The sequence below is a fragment of the Pogona vitticeps genome, chromosome 3, assembly GCF_051106095.1.
Source record: "Pogona vitticeps strain Pit_001003342236 chromosome 3, PviZW2.1, whole genome shotgun sequence".
NCBI classification, from domain to species: domain Eukaryota; kingdom Metazoa; phylum Chordata; class Lepidosauria; order Squamata; family Agamidae; genus Pogona; species Pogona vitticeps.
In genome coordinates, this window is record NC_135785.1 from 261,377,633 (window position 1) to 261,399,082 (window position 21,450).

The following is a 21,450-nucleotide window of genomic DNA, read 5'->3' on the forward strand; positions in this document are numbered from 1 at the left end:
GGTGCTGTTTGAGGTGTGTATGTGCGACAAACCTAGACAGCATCTTCAAAAGCAGAGACATCACCTTGTCGACAAAGGTCCGCATAGTCAAAGCTATGGTTTTTCTAGTAGCGATGTCTGTAAGTGAGAGCTGGACCATAAAGAAGGCTGACTATCGAAGAACTGATGCTTTTTAATTGTGGTGCTGGAGGAGGCTCTTGAGAGTCCCCTGGACTGCAAGGAGAACAAACCTATCCATTCTGAAGGAAATCAACCCTGAGTGCTCACTGGAAGGACAGATCCTGAAGCTGAGGCTCCAATACTTTGGTCATCTCATGAGAAGAGAAGACTCCCTGGAAAAGACCCTGATGTTGGGAAAGTGTGAAGGCAAGAAGAGAAGGGGACGACAGAGGACGAGATGGCTGGACAGGGTCATCGAAGCGACCAACATGAATTTGGTACCAAAGTCCGGGAGGCAGTGGAAGACAGGAGGGCCTGGCGTGCTCTGGTCCATGGGCTCACGAAGAGTCGGACATGACTTAGCCATTAAACAACAACAGCAACATGTGTGAACAAAATATTTCTTGCTTTTAGCATGCATTGAATTGAGTATATGATGGCTTTTTGATGTACATTCAGTACATCAGACCAGTAAGACAGCTAGAGTTCTAGGTGGTCCTTGACAATTGCAGGCATCTTAGAGGGAGAACCAGTTCCTTTAGGAGGCATTTCCAGGTGGCAGCAGTCAGGTGGCGATACTGAGCCACAGGGATCCTCTGTTCCCTTACAGATGTGGCGTAAGATAAGAACGTACCACTGGATAACCCCTATAAAGCATTTTGATCCCTTTTTCTCAGTAACTGGCACTTACAATCTCAATAACTATGAGACAGCATTAGGAGAAAGAACAGAAATATACTTACAGTTGGACAGTTCTACAGCAAATTGAACAAATGTAACTGCTTTCAACAACAGACTCACTGCTTCCAAGAGAAAAGGAGGGGGGAAGAGCCGAGAGGCGGGTCTCTCTTTGAATTCAGAAGCAGGGAAGGAACGATTGGTTAGTGGTGGATAGATTGACAGTCACCCCAGCCCAGTAAGGTTCCCTCCTAGCCAAACTTACTAGAGGCCGCATGCGAGGCTGCAAAATTCCAACAGATCCTCTTGGGTCTTAACTACCTGCAGAGTTATGAGCTGCGGAAACAGCTGTGGCTATCTGGCAATCTCTCCGGCCATTTGACCAGTATGGTACCAGGCTCCAGGCAGGGGGGAGAAACCTAAAAGGATGCTCACCAAAGCCTTTTTGCGACTATTAAAGCCATGCAGATCTATTTCCAACCAGCGTTGTGTGATCCATGAGTAGAAATGAAACTCTGGGCTCAGCCATCTCTGTCCTGGATCGCCGACATAATACAAACCTAGCAAGCTTCCAGGTCCTACAGCACAGCTCTTGAGACACCCCTGGCATGAAAACGGGGGAAGAAAACCAAAGTCTAAAAATCAAGTCCAGCGTCACGCTTGATCTTCCAGGGAGTCCCAGCTATCAGCTGGCGATGGCAGCATTTTTAGCAATTTAGAGCATTTTTTTTCCTATCAAAGTCCAAGGCTCCTCAATTCCACCCCCCACCCTGACATTTGCCTGCTCTGGTTGGAACTTGATGCTGTTTGGAATGTATGTCCCCTGTCCCCCCCCTCCCCCCAGCTTTGATTGTTCCTTGCAAACCAGGTGCTGGAATAGGTGAGAAGAAGCGAGAGATGCTCAGCTAACGAAGTGAAAAAGAAGCAGGAGGCGACCGGGGGTCTCTCCACAGCCTTCGCAAAATACAGCCGGCAGCATCAAATCCATCCCCCCATATGCACATCTGTAAAAGAGAGAGGGTTGCTACCATTAGCTGACATCCGTTCCATCCAGTGGGTCTCCTTCTTCCCAAGCCTCCTTCCCCTGCACTCCAGTTTTAATATATTTGTAAATGAGGGAAGGATCAAGATTAAAACCTCTGGGGAGACGGGAGAGTGGATGTCCGTACATTTCCTTCCCTTCTTTTCCTCAGCCCAATACATTCATTTTTAAAAAGCAGGCATGGGAATGGGGGGGGGGGGGAGGCAAGACTAAAGCCAGGATCAAGAATGAAATCTCGCCATATGGCGAGTTAACCAAAAGCATACCCTCCGACGTGAGTGCGCGGCGGTAATTCAAGCCATACGGCCTGTCTTTTTGGGTTGTAAAGATTCTATTGAGAACAGTGGAACTGGGGGGGGGGGGACTGGGACTTTATTCGCTGCCATAAACCACCGTTTTACCATTTGGGAGGTTAGAATTGTGGGGTGTTGTTGGTTTTTTTTTGTACAATTGGGTACTGCTGGGGTGTTAACGGTCCTGTTGTTCTCCCCCCCCCTTTCCTTGCTTTTAGGTTGGCATCTGGTGGAGGTTTTCTGCCATCGGTTGATTTTTGGGCAGCTTAGCAGAGGCCGAGCGTCGTGATGAAGCGAAAAGTGGTGATCAGCTTTTTCCTGGCTGTCGTCTTGCAAACGGGGACCTGCAATGGGATCAAGTGGCTGTAAGTTTTTTCTTCTCTGTGATTGACACATGCTACACGTTGTCTCAGATAAACAGGACATGTCATTCGGGGTGGGGGTGGGGTTGTCTCATCAAGTCACCTCCCACTTATAGGGACTCTATGGATAAGTGACCCCCCCCGAAAAGTCTTGTCATGAACAGCCCTGCAAACCCAAGACCTTTGGGTCAATCCATCTCACATTGGGGTCTTCCTCTTTTCCTGTAAATTTTTTGGTCCATTTTTCCTAGCATTATTGTCTTCTCCAGCGAGTTTTGTCTTCTCGTGATGTGCCTGAAGTACAACAGCGTCCTAGAATCCACCCGCAGCTGGTTCTGGGCAAAATTTCTGACTCTTCCTCAAAGTCCCCTCCACTTACAGTAGGGTCTCGACTTACGAACTTAATCCGTATTGGAAGGCAGTTCTCAGGTCGAAAAGTTCTTAAGTCGAATCTGCATTTCCCATAGGAATGCATTGAAAACCATTTAATCCGTATCTGCTCTTTTCGTCCATAGAAACTAATGGGAAGCTGCTATTCTGCCTTCTGCCACTAGAGGGGGATATATTTTTTCTTTTTTCCTTTTAACCTAAGATGACTTAGCTTTTAAAAAAAATCTAAGTTCGTAAGTCGAATCCATATATTCCTAAGAGAGCGGTTCGTAAGTCGAAACGTTCGTATGTCGAGCCGTTCGTAAGTCGAGACCCCACTGTACCTGCAGTGGAAATGAAATCCCCAGTTTCTAACGAGCCTGCACTTTGAAGGTGCTGGCTCTACGGTGGTCTAATTGGACTATTGGACCCGTGGATGCCTAGATAAATCGGTGCGGGTGATGAAATGCAAATCTCTCATTTAAGGAGGTGGGCAACACAGGAAGAATCCGACCAGCAGGAGAGGAGATGCCTGTAAGGCCACATTGCTCCATAGCATCCTGCCTCGGTTTTAAAGATTTTTGCCAGAGGCCCCCCCCTTTACATTTTTTTTTTCCTGATGTAGTTTTAAATGGTTTGGCCGACAGAATCTGACAGCAAAATAGCACACAAGCAAAGGGAACCGCTCAAGGCGTTCTCACAAATTTCTGGCTCTTTATCCAAGTTCACGACAGTCAGCCAGAACAATCACATACCCCAGTGTTGTATTTTAAGGGCATTTTGCAGTTTTTGGGGGTTTTGCATTTTGCATTTTGGGGTTTTTAAATATTTGTTTGTTTGTTTGTTTTTTTTTAAAAAAATAAGATAATGAGCAAAATCCTGTTGAGTTTTCACACCACATAATACACACGGTGGAATTGACTCACATATAAAAAAAATCAGCATAGACAGTGCCTGCGGGGAAATGGGTTTAGAGTGTGAGGAAGGAACCTTAGGGAAACCCAGTTCAGAGGGACTGTTTACCTGTGGATGGTTTTTGAGCTCTTCGGCATATTTTAGAAGAAGGGGCAAAGAAACGGTTCACAGGAGCATCTCCTGGTTGTTCGGAGTGTTTCTTATGCGAGAGGGGAAAAAAAACACTGCCTTGTCATTCAGAAAGTTGGGAGAAAGGTGAGAATCCTGTAATCTTCCCTTGTAGGAAAAATCCCTGCTTGTGGAAAGCTAGCATCTCAGCAGAAAGGTGAAGTTATATGTCAAGTTGTCTTACATACCGTTAGTCCATTGGCGCTGCTGGTTTAGGGTGATTTATTCTGAGGGGAGGAAACTCTCCAGAGACAGCCTGTTATCCAGACGCTTCAAAAATAAATAAATCTGAAGAGTCCAGGATTTGAATGTATGGCGTATATGCCCACCATACCGGTGAACTGCTTCAGGGTGGGGTGGTGAGCTGCTCGACAGGAGCCCTGTGTCTCTTGCAACCATCCGCTCTTCCTTCCACTTTAAGTTTTTAAATAAATGCTTCTAGTCCTCAAGGCTGCGCCTTTAGGTTCGGAGGACAGCGTGTGAAAGAATGGGACAAGCCAGAGGGAGCGAAGGGGATGCGGAGTGGGGCATTAGAAGGAACAGCAGGCCATACACTGTGTGTGTGTGTGTGTGTGTGTGTGTGTGTGTGTGTGTCTGTGTGTGTGTCTGTGTCTGTGTGTGTGTGCAAATGTCAAACACTGAGGATTTTAAAGCTTCCCCTCCCCCCGCTGTTTTTCTGGATGAAGAAACAGCCAAGTTTGCAAAAAGAGAGAAAAGCCGCCCTATTCTTTCTCCGACTGCTGGGGTGATCCGGCGTACCAAGAACAAACTCAGCCTTCAAACAGAAAAGCCACATGCTTTTGTCATCTGTCTCCGGGCCCGGCCTGTTTAAACATTCTGCTTTATTGGGACGCTTTTCTCTCTCTTTTGCAAAACCTCGCAGGTTTGTCTCAGAGCTTGCAACAGCTGCCTCCGAGCCCACCCAGCGGCTCTGACTTTTTGAGCTATCGGTTCAGAAAAGGCACAAGGGGATTATCCAATGGGGCACCATATGTCATATCAAGGGTGTGTCAGCCCCTAGGACCCAGTTTGCATTCTAGGACATGAAACGGAGTCCTTGTAAAATCTGGAAGAGGCTCGTCAAAATCAATGTGCCCCTATAAAACGAATTGCCCTTAGTCAGAGAAGACAAATGATACTTTTTAGACTTTAAGGTCACCTCCAGTTTATGGCAACCCTATGAATGAATGAGGGACGTGGTGGCGCTGTCGGCTAAACCGCAGAAGCCTCTGTGCTGCAGGGTCAGAAGACCAGCAGTCGTAAGATCGCATCCACGCAACGGAGTGAGCTCCCATCACTTTGTCCCAGCTCCTCGCCAACCTAGCAGTTCGAAAGCATGTAAATGCGAGTGGATAAATACGTACCACCTCAGTGGGAAGGTAAACAGTGTTCTGAATCTAAGTCACACTGGCCATGTGACAACGGAAACTATCTTTGGACAAACGCTGGCTCTATGGCTTGGAAACGGGGATGAGCACCACGCCCTAGAGTCGAACACGACTGGACTCAATGTCAAGGGGAACCTTTACCTTTACCTTTTATGAATGAATGACCTCAAAAGGTAATTTTTCTCTCTCTCACACTGCTATGTGATCAACGGCAGTCAATCCCTTGAGAGCATCATTTCTCAAGGATTTCAAGGAAGATCCTCGCCTGGGCTTAGCCAATCAGGGACCACACCAAACTGACGCAAAAGATTTTACCCTCCGAGATGCAGAAAAGAAACGAAAAAGCTGGTGTGTGTGTGCACACCCCCTAGACAAACCCTACACTTTCCAAGAGCTTGACGACTTTAATTTGTAGGCAATAACTCCCAGAAACCTCTGTGCTTGCTAGAGAATTGTGGGATTCATCGCATTCCAGAAATTTAGATTGCCCATTTAAATGGAAGCAAATAGATGCAGCAAGGAGTTAAAGACAGAAGGGAGAAGTCATTGCTACCTATAGTACCCCTTCAGCAATCAAGCAGGGAAGCAGATGAATCCCACTGGGCCAACTTCTTACTTTTGCTTCTGCTCCTGTGCCTTTTCTGACATCCCAGCACTCAAAAATGTAACAGGTGGTGCTTTTTTTTCCTGATACAGCAGAAGAGATGGGAAATGGACGACGGGGGAGAGAAAAGTTCCCTCTGCTAAATTCCTGCCTGTCAGATGGTTACAAGCACATGCGCAGAAGCCAGTTTGGGGGGGGAGTTGGCAACCCAAGCTAAAAGTAAACTTGTTGAAATAATTCTGGCGCTTTTCAGTCAGCCTCTTCCCCGCTGTTTTCTGTCCAGCCCGCTTGACTTGCTCATCCGTTTGAGCCTCGCTTCAGTTTGTGTTTGACTTTTAGCTTTGCCACTGAGATTATGTGCTTAGAAGTTAAGCGGATCTTCTTAGCGTTTGGGCGTCTGGAAGGAGAGGTTTGAGAGGGATCTCATCGGCAGGGCCCTTCTGCAAGGGATAATTGGTTCAGACATTTCCTAAAGTTTGTAAAGAACTTTTTGACAGGACAGGCTGTTCAACAGCAGAATAAGTGGCCTCAGAGGGGAGGGTACATTCTCCTTCACTGGCGGTGTGTAAACTGAGGTAAGGCAGCCATCTCTCTGGCATGCTTTAGCGACGGATGTCTAGCTTTGACGGGGGGATTGGCCCAATGACCTCCTGGGTTCCCCCTGTGGTTTTAAGAGCTTGGACGGGCATAAAAAGTAGATTGGAGGAAGCACAGGAAAGTCAGTGTGCTCAGCAGAAGGCAGCAAGCTGGGGCTCAGGTCGTACAGACTCAGGTGATGCTGGAGAAGCTCCGTAGACCTGAAGACCAAGATAAAATGTTAAAATAGTGGGATAGGGATGGGAAAGAAAACTCCGCGATCCATGTTGCATGAACAAAATTGTTTAAGGAGGCTCAAGGTTGTTGTTGTTTAGTCATTAAGTCGTGTCCGACTCTTCGTGACCCCATGGACCAGAGCACGCCAGGCGCTCCTGTCTTCCACTGCCTCCCGGAGTTGGGTCAAAGTCATGTTGGTTGCTTCGATGACCCTGTCCATCCATCTCATCCTCTGCCGTCCCCTTCTCCTCTTGCCCTCACACTTTCCCAACATCAGCGTCTTTTCTAGGGAGTCTTCTCTTCTCATGAGATGGCCAAAGTCTTGGAGCCTCAGCTTCAGGATCTGTCCTTCCAGTCAGCACTCAGGCTTGATTTCTTTCCAAATGGATAGGTTTGTTCTCCTTGCGGTCCAGAGGACTCTCAAGAGTCTCCTCCAGCACCACAATTCAAAAGCATCAAATTTTCAGTGGTCAGCCTTCTTTATGGTCCAGCTCTCACTTCCATACATCACCACAGGAAAAACCATAGCTTTGACTATTCGGACTTTTGTTGGCAAGGTGATGTCTCTGCTTTTTAGGATGCTGTCAAGGTTTGTCATCGCTTTCCTCCCAAGAAGCAGGCGTGTTTTAATTTCGTGGCTGCTGTCACCCTCTGCAGTGATCATGGAGCCCAGGAAAGTCAAATCTGTCGCTGTCACTTAAACTGCAGTACTGCAGCTAAAACTCTGCTTGCAGCTCAGGTTGAATCCCAGGCTTTTGGTTTCCATCCTTCCGAGGATGGTCCATTGAGTACCAAGCTCACTGGAGCAGGGGTGCAATGTGTAGCTTGCATAATTGTAGACTGTCCAGAGAGAGCTTTAAGCACTATGGGGTGGCATGTGAGCAGGACGCTTTGCCTTTAAAGAAAAAAATGGGTATGGCTGCCCATGAAATTGAGCTGTCTGAGGCACAGCAGCAAAGGACACCTCCCCCCCTTTAACAAGCTTCATCCATGTAAATGGTGATGAAACCAACCATTTTGGCTCCTGAGGTAGAAAAGTCTGGAAGCCTTTTCCCCTCATCCCTGTAAAAACACAATACTGTAACAGCCAATTAAGTAATTGAAAATTGGCTGGCTTATTATGAGATCCCAAATCTGCTCTCCCTTTGCCTGAGGGTAGGGTTGGCTGTACTACAAATAGATAGATGCGAGCCAATTTTCTTTTTCCTGTGATGTACAGTAGTACCGCATATGTGCGGGATCAGTATCCACTGACTCACTTATCCAGTCTGATCACATTAAAACAATTTAAAGAAAAATCCTAGAAATAGAGATTTCTAAAGTTGACGTTTCCAGAATTGACCACCAGAGGGAGCCAGAGACCATGCTATGTATAGCATTGGCAAGGGCAATGCAGTGTATTTCTACTACATCATTACCAGAACTGGGCACTAGTGGGAGCCAGAGGCCATAAAATGTATGCTATTCGCTATTTTGTTGTTTAGTCGTTCAGTCATGTCCGACTCTTCGTGACCCCATGGACCAGAGCACGCCAGGCCCTCCTGTCTTCCACATTCGCTATAATAAGTGTTTTTCAGCATCCACGAAGAGGGCCCTCGCAACTGATTGCACACATACCCCTATGGATATGAACATCTTTTTCCAACCATGTGCATTATGGGCAAAAGCCAGAGGCTTTTCACATTATTCAGTGGGACCAACCGAGGGAAGTGCTAAAGCAATACAGTGGTACCTTGACTTACGAACTTAATCTGTATTGGAAAGGCATTCGTACGTCGAAATGTTTGTAAGTCGAGGCAAGATTTCCCATAGGAATGCACTGAAAAACCATTTAATCCATTCAGGCTGTTTTTTGTTCGTATGTCGAGGTGCTGTTCGCAGTTGGAGGCATTAGTTCCCATAGGAACTAATGCAAAGCCAGTTAATCCGCACTCCACCACTAGGGGGAGAATTTTTAAAATTTGTTTCTTCTTTTGACCTAAGATGAACTTAGGTCAAAAAAGGCAGGAAAGGTTTTTCCCGTTCATAAGTCGAGGCTCCGTTCGCAAGTCGAAGCAACGTTTTGCAAACAGAGCCATTCGTAACTCAAAACGTTCGCAAGTGGAGACGTTCGTAAGTCGAGGTACCGCTGTATTAGAGAAAAACGCTACCCTCCCACCACGGCATACGTGCCAGAGCTCCAGCGTCACTTTTTAAAAGGGCGTTAGTGATACAATGTGGTGGAAACTTTCTCAGGCACTTTGTGTTAAAGCCGCTGTGTTCCAATTAGGGGCCTGCCGGACGATCCTCGGAGCTCCGCCTAAAGATTTGTTGTGGCCGAAATAATTTTCACCACGACCGCTTCCCAGTATCCCCTACCTCGCCGTCCTACAGGCGTCTGCAGGAGGCACCGGGTGTCTTACAAACATAGAATCATGGAGTTGCAAAGGGCCTCTAAACCGTCCAGTCCAATTCCTGCTCAAGGCTCAAGGAATTCAAGTCCAAACAGATCGGACGGAGGGCGGTCCCATTTTCCTTTAGATGCCTCCAGTGATGCTGTGCATACCACCTCCTGAGGTGATCGGTTCCCTTGTCGTACTGCTCGAACAGTTATAAAGTTTTTCCCCCCGATATTCAGCTGAAATCTGGCTTCCTGTTGCTTAAGCCCATGATGGTGTGTCCTTCACTCTGGAATGATCGAGAATAGACCCTGCTCTGAAGGGCGACCTTTCAAGTCTTTGAAAAGTGATCTTTCCCCTCCTCTTCTTTTCTCAAGGCTAAACATGCCCGGTTCCTTTGGTCTTTCCTCCTAGGGGTTTGCTTTCCAGTCCCCTGATCCTCCTTGTCGCCCTCCCTCTGAACTTGTTCCAGTTGGTTGGCGTCCATCTTCAGGTGCTCTAGGTGAGGCTTAACCCATGTGGGATAGAGGGGAGACTCGTACCTCATGGGATTTGGAGATGATAGCCTGCTGCACCAGTCCGTCAATTTTGTTGTTGTTTAGTCGTTAAGTCGTGTCCGACTCTTTGTGACCCCATGGACCAGAGCACGCCAGGCCCTCCTGTCTTCCGCTGCCTCCTAGAGTTGGGTCAAATTCATGTTGGTCGCTTCGATGACCCTGTCCAACCATCTTGTCTTCTGTCGTCCCCTTCTCCTCTTGCCTTCACACTTTCCCAACATCAGGGTCTTTTCCAGGGAGTCTTCTCTTCTCATGAGATGGCAAAAGTATTGAGGCCTCCACTTCAGGATCTGTCTTTCCAGTGAGCACTCAGGGTAGATTTCCTTCAGAACGGATAGGTTTGTTCTCCTTGCAGTCCAGGGGACTCCCAAGAGTCAATTTATCATGAATGAAAAATAGAAACAGGATCTCTACAAAGCATAGAAAGGCACTTCTTGGAAAAAGAAGCCCAGGGCCGTGCTAGCTGGTAGATTATGGGAGTTGAAGTCCAAAAAAGCTGAAATCTCACCCTAGCACACATTGCTTTGTCCCCCAAATATTCCTTCCAGTCTTCACCAACCCCACCCTAAAATCGGGTGCAAAATTTCACCTAGCCCCCCCCCCCCCCGCGCGCGCGCTTGGAGCCTTTTCTGGGCCTGCGATTGGCTTGACTAGGAAGCCGCTCCGTGGTTCGCACGGCCCTCGGGGTGACCGGGCTGAACAAAATGAATGTCAGCGAATATGTTGGCAGAGTCACGTTATTACAGCTGGCCCAGACTTCAAGGGAGCGTTTTCTCCCTTTGAATTCAGCGAAAACCATGCCTGCCAACGCCCCGGGGAGCACTTGGATTCGGATCTTTAGGGAACACTTCATATTTTACATTTACATTTGTTTGGGTCACCGAGCTCTTAGAAGGAAGCCCACCGCTTCCCATGCGCCTACTCTGGAGGAACGGGCTTGGCAGCCGGCAGCGTTGGCTAGCCGAACAAAGACCGTTGTCTTGCTGTACACATTCCCCCCCGTGCGAGCCGACAAGCCGAGAGCCACTGACAGGGTTCCTTGCTTCTCCATCCAGCAGACAAACATTGTCCCTGTTTGTCGAAGGACTGGCAAGCACTTGCAATATGTTCTCACTGAAAAAAATCTGCATCGTGTGCCAAGGAGGGATGATTGGGGCCATGTATGTTGTTTACTTAGACCTTGTTCACACATTTGGGTTTGGCTTGAGTATCCCACGCTCTTCGCCTTTTCCAAAGGCAGCTGTACTCGGGGGAGGGGGGGGTTGCAGATGGATCCTGGCAACGCTTTCCCCCACGGAAAGCTGCATCAACAAAGCCGAAAGCCACCGTCTGATGCAAAGCGGAGGGCACTTCATGCTGAGGTGCAAAGGGCAACCTCATGGAGAGGGCAACGCCTGCCGCGGGCACAAGCTTTCTGTACACCACATTGGTCCATGGAGCGACTGAGCAAACCAAACACAACTAAAGCACAGACTTTTTGAGTTACAGACTTCTCTGGCCACAAAATTTAGGTTCGACTTGCAGCTGGAGAATTGATCTACAGATCGGAAAAGTAAAATAAAATGGAACAAAAACGGACGGTTATGGATTACAGTCGTGCCCCGCTTAACGATTGCCCCACATTATGATGAATCCACTTTATGACCATATTTTTGTGATGGCAATTGCGATCACAAAACGATGGTCTAAATGGGGGAATTCCACTTAGTGATGATCGGTTCCCTGCTTTGGGAACCGATTTTCGCTTTACGACGATCAAAAACAGCTGGTTGTCGGGTTTTCAAAATGGCCACTGGGTTACGACTTAAAATGGCTACCCGCTGTGCTTAGGGACGGATTCCTCACTATACAGGCACCGAAAATGGCCGTTGTATGGAGGATCTTCGTTGGACGGTGAGTTTTTACCCCATTGGAACGCACTGAACGGTTTTCAGTGTGTTTCAAAGGGGTTTTTAATTTCGCTTTATGATGTTTTTGCTTAACAGCAATTTTCCTGGAACAGATTATCGTCGTTAAGTGAGGCACCACTGTAATCGGTTTTCAATGCATTGTAGGTCAATGGAGCCTCAACCTACAGACTTTTCGACCTGCAGCCACCGTTCCAATATGGATTAATTCCGTAAGTCGAGAGTCCACTGTATCCCCTTTTTCTTTTCTCCTTTCCCATCATGGATTCATCTGGATTTTATCTTAGTTTATTTTTTATATTCTCTGTCAACCGCCCACAGTAGACCCCTTCTAGATGGCTGGTATATAAATCTAATAAATAAATACTACGCCAAGCAACAAGATTCGCCTTCCATTTTGCACCAAGAAAAAAAAACTCATCTCAAAATTGCCCAACAATCATTCTCGCCAGTGTGAGAACTTGCCAGGGCTAAGAACCATAGAGATTTTTTTTATTATTATTTTTTTGCTGTGTTACATGCGTGTGAGAGAGAGACAATATAAGAAGATGAAACAAGGAAACATTTAAATCAGGGGCGAGGCCAGAAGTTAAGCTTCGCCTTCTCCCCATGAAACTCGCTTTGTGAGTGTAACTTTGTCGGTTGGTTTGCTTTTGCATGATTGGATAATTTAGGTGAAAGATGTCTCGACTGAGAAAACGGAACAGTGAGTTCTGGGTACAACGAGGCAGCTCCTTCGTGCAGACAAAATCTGCAGTTTCCAGGGCTCGGGGCAACCTTCTCCAAAACTTTAGTTATTCCATAGCTTATTCCGATTTCCGAGCGGTTTTATTCAACCTGCCTCAGGCCACTACGTGAGCCGCCAAGGCCCACAACGTTCCCTTAGATGGGGGCGTCCGTTGCAATCAAGCGTGCCCTTTCCCGACAGCCTCCTTAATGCTCTTTGAAAGCTCCATCATATCTGCATAAATTTGATTTGATGGCTGTTTATATTATCAAGGGAAGGAGTGAAGAGGGGTAATAATTTCTCCCCCCCCCCTTTCCACTGTTCGCCTGCTACGGACAAGACTAGAAACCAACCCGTTTGCAGGATTGCTGTTGGAGGGGAACTGCCATGCAGGAAATTTAGGGTGGCTAGCAGGTAGAACTTGGTGACGGAAAAGCTTTGATCCTGGGGGAAACCTGCCTATGAGAAGCAGTGTGGTGTAGTGGCTATTGCTGGATTAAGACGGAACAGACACGGGTTCAGATCTCCACGTAAACATCGACTGGATCATCTTAGGCCTGCCTCCCTCCCTCCCTCTCCCTTCCCCTCTTTCTGTGCCTGGCCTTCCTCGCAGCCTGGTTGTAAGAATACTCATTTGGTGAATAACCTAGGATGGAAAGGCTCCACGTACCAGAGATGTTGCCAAGTCTTGGGGTCGGAGTTCGAAATCTGAGACACAGTCTTTGGTACCGAGTCCTGAGCCCCAGGTCTGAAAACAAGGGTTTCACCCCCAAGAAAGAAGAGAGAGATGGGTAGGTTCTGGGTTGTTAGTCGAGTCATTGGGAAAAACAAAACCTTAGTCCGGTCGCTGGTGCGAATTACGTTCAACTTGAGAGAGAATCCCTTGATTTGAGTCTCCATCCGTGCCCCCTACAAAGACTGGTGCTTGTTGGAAAAATGCTATATAACTAGAACATAGGATGGATCAGACAGCAATAAAGGCCCTGTTTTGGGCTACTTGCCGTGCCGTCCAGTTTGAACTATTTTACGGTGACTACATGCTCTACAAAATTAGTTTTTATTTTTCTCCCCGGCAAGCTGACTTGGACTAAAGTTGATTTCTTCTTGGTCATGCTGAGTCCTAGCGCTTTGATACAGAAAACGGAAACCGATTCCACACGGAAGCATCCTGGTCAGCAGCAATGGGCCGTTTGTTACCCAGAAATCATTTGTTATCAAAGCAAGATTAGATTCTGAAGAAAAGCGGTGCAACATTAAAAAAACAACACATACCTCTCAAGGAAACTTCAAGTATAACAAGATATGGACTATATGAATTAAGCACCTCTACGGATGAATTGTTGCTTTTGAATTGTGGTGCTGGAGGAGACTCTTGAGAGTCCCTTGGACTGCAAGGAGAACAAACCTATCCATTCTGAAGGAAATCAACCCTGAGTGCTCACTGGAAGGACAGATCCTGAAGCTGAGGCTCCAATCCTTTGGCCATCTCATGAGAAGAGAAGACTCTCTAGAAAAGACCCTGATGTTGGGAAAGTGTGACGGCAAGAGGTGAAGGGGACAACAGAGGACGAGATGGCTGGACAGGGTCATTGAAGCTGACCAACATGAATTTGACCCAACTCCGGGAGGCCGTGGACATGACTTAACGACTAAAAAACAACAACAAAGGATGAATTCAGCATTTCTCATGAACGATTTCCTAGGCTTCCCAGTGGATATGTACTCATCAATATAGGAATTGAATATATTACCAATATGTCGGTAGCCTTGATAAAGAAAGAATATTTTCTACTACATGCCTCAGGAAGAAGTGATCCTAAGACAAAACCTCCTGGCAAGCATCTTGTAGACGAAGCTGCTCCATTCCACAACATTTCACACCCTAATAAAAACCAGATCGCCTTGAATTCTTCCCATTCTTACGAAAGGAACGGGCAAAATGGCAGGGATGGAAAGAGCTGCTTTTATGGGCTGCAGGAATCATGCTGAGACCGTTTTGGTTAGGGGTTTATGGGAATTGTAGTCCCCAACCCCAATGTTTCTGACATCTGGTGGGAAGGCACCGAGGTTAACAGAAAGAGGTCGTGTCTGGCAGCGAATTTATTGGAGTACAAGATAGGAGTACAAGATAGGAGAAAGGCATAAGACAGATCCTGGACTTCACTGGTTTGATGTCCTCACAGAATGCCACATTTCCTCGGCACCAATTCAGAGAATGTAGTGCTTCCTTAATGACAGGTCCTGCTCCTCACACTTATTTTGAGAGCTGTTGTTGATACCTCGGTTGGATTCCAACTTCTAAGTGCTGCCAAATTTTAGCTTATTAGGAATGTGTCCTTCTTAGAAGTTGCTCCACCAGCGCTCTCGGGGATAGTATTTTATTTATGTGTTTATTTTAAACGTTTCAGTCACACCTTTCTCCTAAAAGGACCTGGAATGGCTTATAATATCGTTAAAAAGAAACATTATTAGTTAAAGGTAAAGGTTCCCCTTGACATTTAGTCCAGTCGTGTCTGACTCTAAGGCACGGTGCTCATCCCCGTCTCTAAGCCGTAGAGCCATCGTTTGTCCGTAGACAGTTTCCGTGGTCATGTGGCCAGTGCGACTAGACACATGACCTTCCCACCGAGGTGTTCCCTATTTATCTACTCACATTTATGTGCTTTCGAACGGTTGGCGGGAGCTGGGACAAGCGACGGGAGCTCACTCTGTCATGTGGATTTGATCTTACGACAGCTGGTCTTCTGACCTTGCAGCACAGAGGCTTCCGAGGTTTAACTCACAGTGTCACCACGTCCCCCATTAGAAACATTATTAAAAGCTAAAAAAACCAAAAACAAATAATTTCCATGAATTAAACAAACACATTAAAAACATTACAGTACTCAGAACATATTGAAAAGCAACGGATTTAAAAGCGCCGAGGCGCAAAGGATCCCATCATATAAAGTCCCTCTCAGGCAGCCCATCATGAAGGGAATGCCTGCAAAAGAGAAAGGTCTTTGCCTGCTTGTGGAAGGAGAGCAACGACGGCGCCAGGCTGGCCTCCAGTGGGAGGGAGTTCCACAGTCTGGGAGCAGCCACAGAGAAGGCCCTTCTCCCGTCTCCCCACCAGACGCACCTGTGAAGACCAAGAGAAAGACCTTTCCCAATGATCTTAAAACCCAGGAAGTTTATCCCTTGCCACCACCGACGGCTTTTACAAAATTAGCTTCAATTCCAGTGATTATTGCTTTAAAAAATAGATGGTTTAACTGATTCTTCTCTTCCCTCCCCGCAATTTCTTGTTGTATCATGACATTTGTGCGCCACTGATTGCTTCCGGGGATGTCGGCAAGTCTTAGGTACCAAATTCGAGCCTTTGGTACCAGGTCCTGAGTCTCAAGTTGCAACTCGGAGTCACTATTAAAAACAAGCTCCCCCCCCCCCGATAAAAAGGGAGGGGTGGGTGGATTCGAATCCGAGTCACTGAAAAATAAAAACCCCTTGAGTTGCCGGTGTGACTTCAGTCTGACTTGGCCATTAGTCCTACGACTCAGCTCCCTATCCTTGTAAAATAGTTTTGGAAAAACAATATATAAACACTGAACGCGAGAAGAAATCAAGATTCAAGCCTGCCCGGCGCTCAGCCCTGATAACCCACCAAGTAGATCTCAAGCCTTTGTTTTCCCCCCCCCCCATGTGCTTAAGCTTGGCTTACGTAGAACCGATTCTTCTAGAATATTCCACCCTCCCCACGCCGTTCTTTGATTATATCTGGCAGCCTTGGCCGCCCCACTTGCCAAGTCAAACTCTTTCAAAAATCGGAGACGGAGGGAAGCTTTGAAGGCGATGATGGCTGGGGGGCTAATGGCTCAGCCCGTCCTTGAGTTAAGAGCTGCTCCTGGCCCGGGTTCAAATTCCTTCCGATCAAAGCATCTGGTGGAAGGCCTCCGCTAATCCGGGGTTTGAACCGCAGCTGAGAGGGACCCATTTTCTGATGGCAAGGAATAAATCACAGCCATTAAACCATGTCCGGTAATAAGCAAAGACCACTCACCTTCGCGGCTTAAAATGGCACACCGTGAAATTGTATATGTCAGTATGTGCGTGTATTTAGGGTGTGTGTGTCATTTCCACACGGGGAGAATGGAACCTTTGCTTTTCGGGCTTAGACACCTTTGAACCACCAAGACAGTCGTTCTTTGGCTTCGAGTCCTAAAAGACTATTTTATGAGGGTTTATGGCTCCACTCCCTGTCTTGTAAAAGGTGCAAAAAGGAAGTCCCTCTTCAAGCTTCCGATGGGCCAGAGTGGGTGGCTGGGAAATGATCCGTCGTTTTCAAGAGGTGTTTAGAAAACGAACCTGGCACCGACTTTTACATATCTTGGCCGAAACATTCATTTTCATTCCATTTACTTCCTAAATTGCTAATGGCTATATAAAAAGGATGTTCCCAAGGGAAAAAAGTCAATCATCCTGGGAAAGGTTAAAGGCAGCAGGAAAAGAGGATGGCCGAATATGAGATGGACTGGATCTCTAAAGGAAGCCATGGGGTTGAATTTACAAGAACAGAGCAGGGTTGTTAAGGATGGGACATTTCTGAGATGGCTCATTCATAAGGTTGCCACAAGTCGGAGGCAACTCGATAGCACATAATAACAACAGGAATGTCTAAGCCATTCACTGGCCCAACAAAGCAGGGAAATGATTACTTACTAGTAATGCAGTTACCTGTAATGAGTTACTTTTCTGAGATGTAACTAGATTACAATGAAGTTACATGCCAAAAGTAATTAAGTGAACAGGAATAAAGGTATTTTAGTAGTGTGCATATAACAAAAGGCTTTTAAACAATAAGGAGTGTTGTTGATTTTTGAGATGCGTAAATGTTTTCAGAACTGTATTAAAATTATTTTAAATGATGGTATCAGTGCTGAGAGGTGGTTTTTAAAAATTTGGTATGGTTTCTTTTGGTATTTTTAAACTGGGATTTATTGTATAGTTTCCATGGTTTGTGGTGGCGCTGTGGGCAAAACCGCAGAAGCCTCTGTGCTGCAGGGTCAGAAGACCAAGCAGTCGTAAGACTGAATCCACGCGATGGAGTGAGCGCCCGTCGCTTGTCCCAGCTCCCGCCAACCTAGTGGTTCGAAAGCATGCAAATGCAAGTAGATAAATAGGGACCACCTCGGTGAGAAGGTAACAGCGTTCCGTGTCTAAGTCGCACTGGCCATGTGACCACGGAAGATTGTCTTCGGACAAAACGCTGGCTCTACGGCTTGGAAACGGGGATGAGCACCGCCCCCTAGAGTCGAACACGACTGGACAAAAATTGTCAAGGGGAACCTTTACCTTTTCCTTGGTTTGTGAGCTGCTTTGAGTCCTGTGTGGGAATCAAGGCAGGATAAAAACAAAACAAAACAATAATAATAAGCCAGTCCTCAAAAGTGGCGAGAAACTGGAAGAATTGCTGACTTGATCATATTTGGAAAATGACGCTTTGACGACTCCTGGACATTGCAATACATTTCTTGTATTTTTGTATTATCATATAACATTTTTAATGATTTTGCTGTATGTCTGTTGTGAACTGTCCAGTGAGTGGCAAAGCTAGCAGGGCGAGATAGACATGGAAAGGAATATAAATCAATCAATAAATCACGCCCAGATGAAAAGCTTATCGGAATGCGGGATGTGAACTTGTGCGCTTGCATTCCGTTGTGACCCACATGGAACATCTGTGCGCGAGGAGCTACGTGCCATTGAAGGGCTGGCCAAGGCCGCCCGTCTCCTGTGCTTGGGGGTGGGGGGCGGTGACAGCAGCTTCTCACACGTACGCCCGCCCGGTGTGTTCCTCTTTTTCCTCCTCAGGGCCCTCTTCAGAACCCCCTCGGCCCTGGCGCTGAACCAGACCCAGCACTGCAAGCAGCTGGAAGGGCTGGTGGTCTCCCAGGTCCAGCTGTGCCGCAGTAACCTGGAGCTGATGCAGACCATCATCCAGGCGGCGCGGGAGGTGGTCAAGACCTGCCGCAAGGCCTTCTCCGACATGCGCTGGAACTGCTCCTCCATCGAGCTGGCCCCCAACTACCTGCTGGACCTGGAGAGAGGTAAGGGGCTACCAAGGTGAATTTGGTACCAAACTCCGGGAAGGCGTGGAAGACAGGAGGGCCTGGCGTGCTCTGGTCGATGGGGTCACAAAGAGTCGGACACGACTTAATGACTAGACGACGACAACAACAACAACAACAACAACAACAACAAACGGGGAAGGGCGTTTCATGGCCAGAAAGGGGAGTAGCGTGATTTGCAGCATGCATGCACACACAGACACACATATCTACATACACATACCTATATACTATATGTATATATATGTATGTATATATGTGTGTGCATGTATATATGTATGTATATATGTATGTGTGTATACACACATATACTGTATATATACATATATAAATACACATGCGTACACAATATAGATATGTATGTGTATGTGTATGTATGTATGTATGTGTGTGTATATATATATGTATGTATGTGTGTGTGTGTGTGTATGTATGCATATAATTATCCGATATCTAACGTGTGGTTTTGTGTACACACACGTGTGTGTGTGTGTGTGTGTGTGTGTGTGTATACACATATACATATACACACACACACAAATATATACGTATATACATATATATATACACACACACATACATACACTATATTTACTATATATTGTGTATGTATGTGTAAGTATTTATATATATTTATGTATGCATATATGTGTGTGTGTACTATTTTTTTCACTATTTTTGGATGCCACCTTGGTTCCTTTTCCCGGAGAGAAAGGCAGAATAGATCAGTATCTTTTGAATATATATATTCAAAAGAAAATGATCTGAAATCTAATGTGTGGGTTTGTACACACACACACACACACACACACACACACACACACACACACACACACACACACACACACACACACACACACACCTGGCTTGGGACTCTCAACTTTATGTAAATACATGCATTTATACTGAGCACATTAGACATAATAAAATTTATTAGACGGACTACCAAACACATACCGAGCTTCTTTATCCTCTCTGCCCCTTTCTTTGGTCTAAAGTAGCTCTAAAACTAACTGAAAGTGTTTGAAAGTGCCGGCACTGAGAAAGGAGGCATTTGCACACAACTTGTGGGTAATGTAGAGAGGAGGGTGGCGAGATAACCAGCCCAGCAGTGTTATCATAAGAAAGGGAGAACGTCTATTTCTTCGTTTAACCCACGAGGTTCTAGGGTGTTCGATTTCACGATCCAACCCACTTCCCTTTGTAGTAAAGACTTTTATGATGATAACACTGCTGAAAAACGGTCAAATCCTTTCTGCTCATTGAGGATCTGGTCTTTAAAACTCTGATTTGTAGTTGTTCAAAAAGATTTTTATATTTTTATAATTTATAAATTAAAAATATTACAATTTATATTATATAAATATAATATAATTTTATATAATGTATATTATAACATCATTTATATATTATTATGCTGCAGTTTATATAATATAAATTATAATTTATAATATAAAATATTTTGTACGTATTATATATTTGTCATTTGTCACTTGAACTCTTCATTGATATGTTTTGAACGAGTTATGCATTTTTCACTATTTTTGGATGCCACCTTGGTTCCCTTTCCCAGGGGAGAAAGGCGGGATAGATCAATCAGTTGATCGATTAATTGATCAATCGATCTTTAGTCAGCCCGCAGCAACTGGCTACTGAACGGACTCATGATACAAGAGATCGAACGCTATGGTGTGTGTAAGTCAGGTAGAACTCCCAGAAAGGGGAATGATGGGATTTGTAGTCCAAAAAATCCCAAATCCCATCCCTGTTTTCACACTCTGGGGTGGGTTTGTGCTATTGCCATGTCCTAGCAGCCAAGCGTCTTTTTACTGACGGTTGTTGTAGGTTTTTTGGGCTATTGGGCCGTTTTCTGGAGGTTTGTTCTTTTTCCTAGTGTTTCACCAGTCTCTGTGGCCAGCCTCTTCAGAGGACAGGAGCTAGAACTCTGTCTGTGTTCTGGAGTAGTGTGTGGGATAGCTGAGTCCAGAACACCTATCACTCCCCCTTATCACAACAATACACCCACAACAAAAAACACGCTGATCACCATAATCACCCATCTCCTGAAAAGGACAAAAGCTGATCCCACAGCTATAAATACTCAACTATCCAAACAAACTGCACCAGAGCACAGACAGAGTTCTGACTCCTGTCCTCTGAAGATGCCGGCCACAGAGAGACTGGCAAAACGTTAGGAAGAACAACCTCCAGAATATGACCTGACAGCCCGAAAAACCTACAACCATCATCGGATCTCGGCCGTGAAAGTCTTCGAGAATACGTCTTCGTCCCGTTGCTCTGTGTCGTGACGCCTTCGTAAATGCAGATGCTGAGCCCTCTCGGGTCCACTGAGATTGAGCCTGGTTTCCCCATTCTGTCTTCCAGGGACCAGAGAGTCCGCGTTTGTGTACGCGCTCTCTGCCGCCGCCATCAGCCACACCATCGCCAGAGCCTGCACCACCGGGGACCTCCCCGGCTGCTCTTGCGGCCCCATCCCAGGTGAGCGGCCTGGGCCGGGGTATCGCTGGGGAGGATGTGCTGACAACCTCAACTATGGTCTTGTCATGGGGTCCAAATTTTCAGATGCTCCCATGAAGATGAAAAAATCAGGATCACAAGCCAATAAGCTGATGCATCTGCACAACAGTGAAGTAGGGAGACAGGTAACCGAACCGAGAGAGTTGTTGTCGTTAACGCGCAAGCATCGTCTGGGGCTAATGAGGGATCGCAGCGTTGAAACTCGGTATGAGTCCACAGTGGGAGGGTTGTTCTGTGGAGAAACCCCGGTTTGGGAAAGCGCTTCTTTGAATCAAAACTCCCAGCATGCCCAGGCAAGCCATGGCTGCTGGGGGATCATGGGAACTGTCATCCAAAAGGTTATTCTCCAAAGCTGTGGGGAAGCTCGAGTGAGCTCTAGGGACAGGTAAGCACTCTGCCGTGAGGCAAATTTGTCTTGCTTGGGCACCGAGGAGGTTAAATGTTA

The 21,450-nt window shown here is 46.4% G+C and overlaps 1 protein-coding gene across 1 annotated transcript in view; it reads left to right on the forward strand.

The window, feature by feature from the left end:
* Positions 1–21,450, forward strand: part of WNT11 (Wnt family member 11) — a 65,668-nt gene that overhangs the window by 12,486 nt on the left and 31,732 nt on the right. The window contains exons 2-4 of the mRNA XM_020809688.3: positions 2,391–2,537; positions 18,211–18,446; positions 20,853–21,130. Coding sequence (XP_020665347.3) covers positions 2,461–2,537; positions 18,211–18,446; positions 20,853–21,130 — 591 coding nt within the window. The 5' untranslated portion in view covers positions 2,391–2,460. The remainder of the gene's footprint in view (positions 1–2,390; positions 2,538–18,210; positions 18,447–20,852; positions 21,131–21,450) is intronic.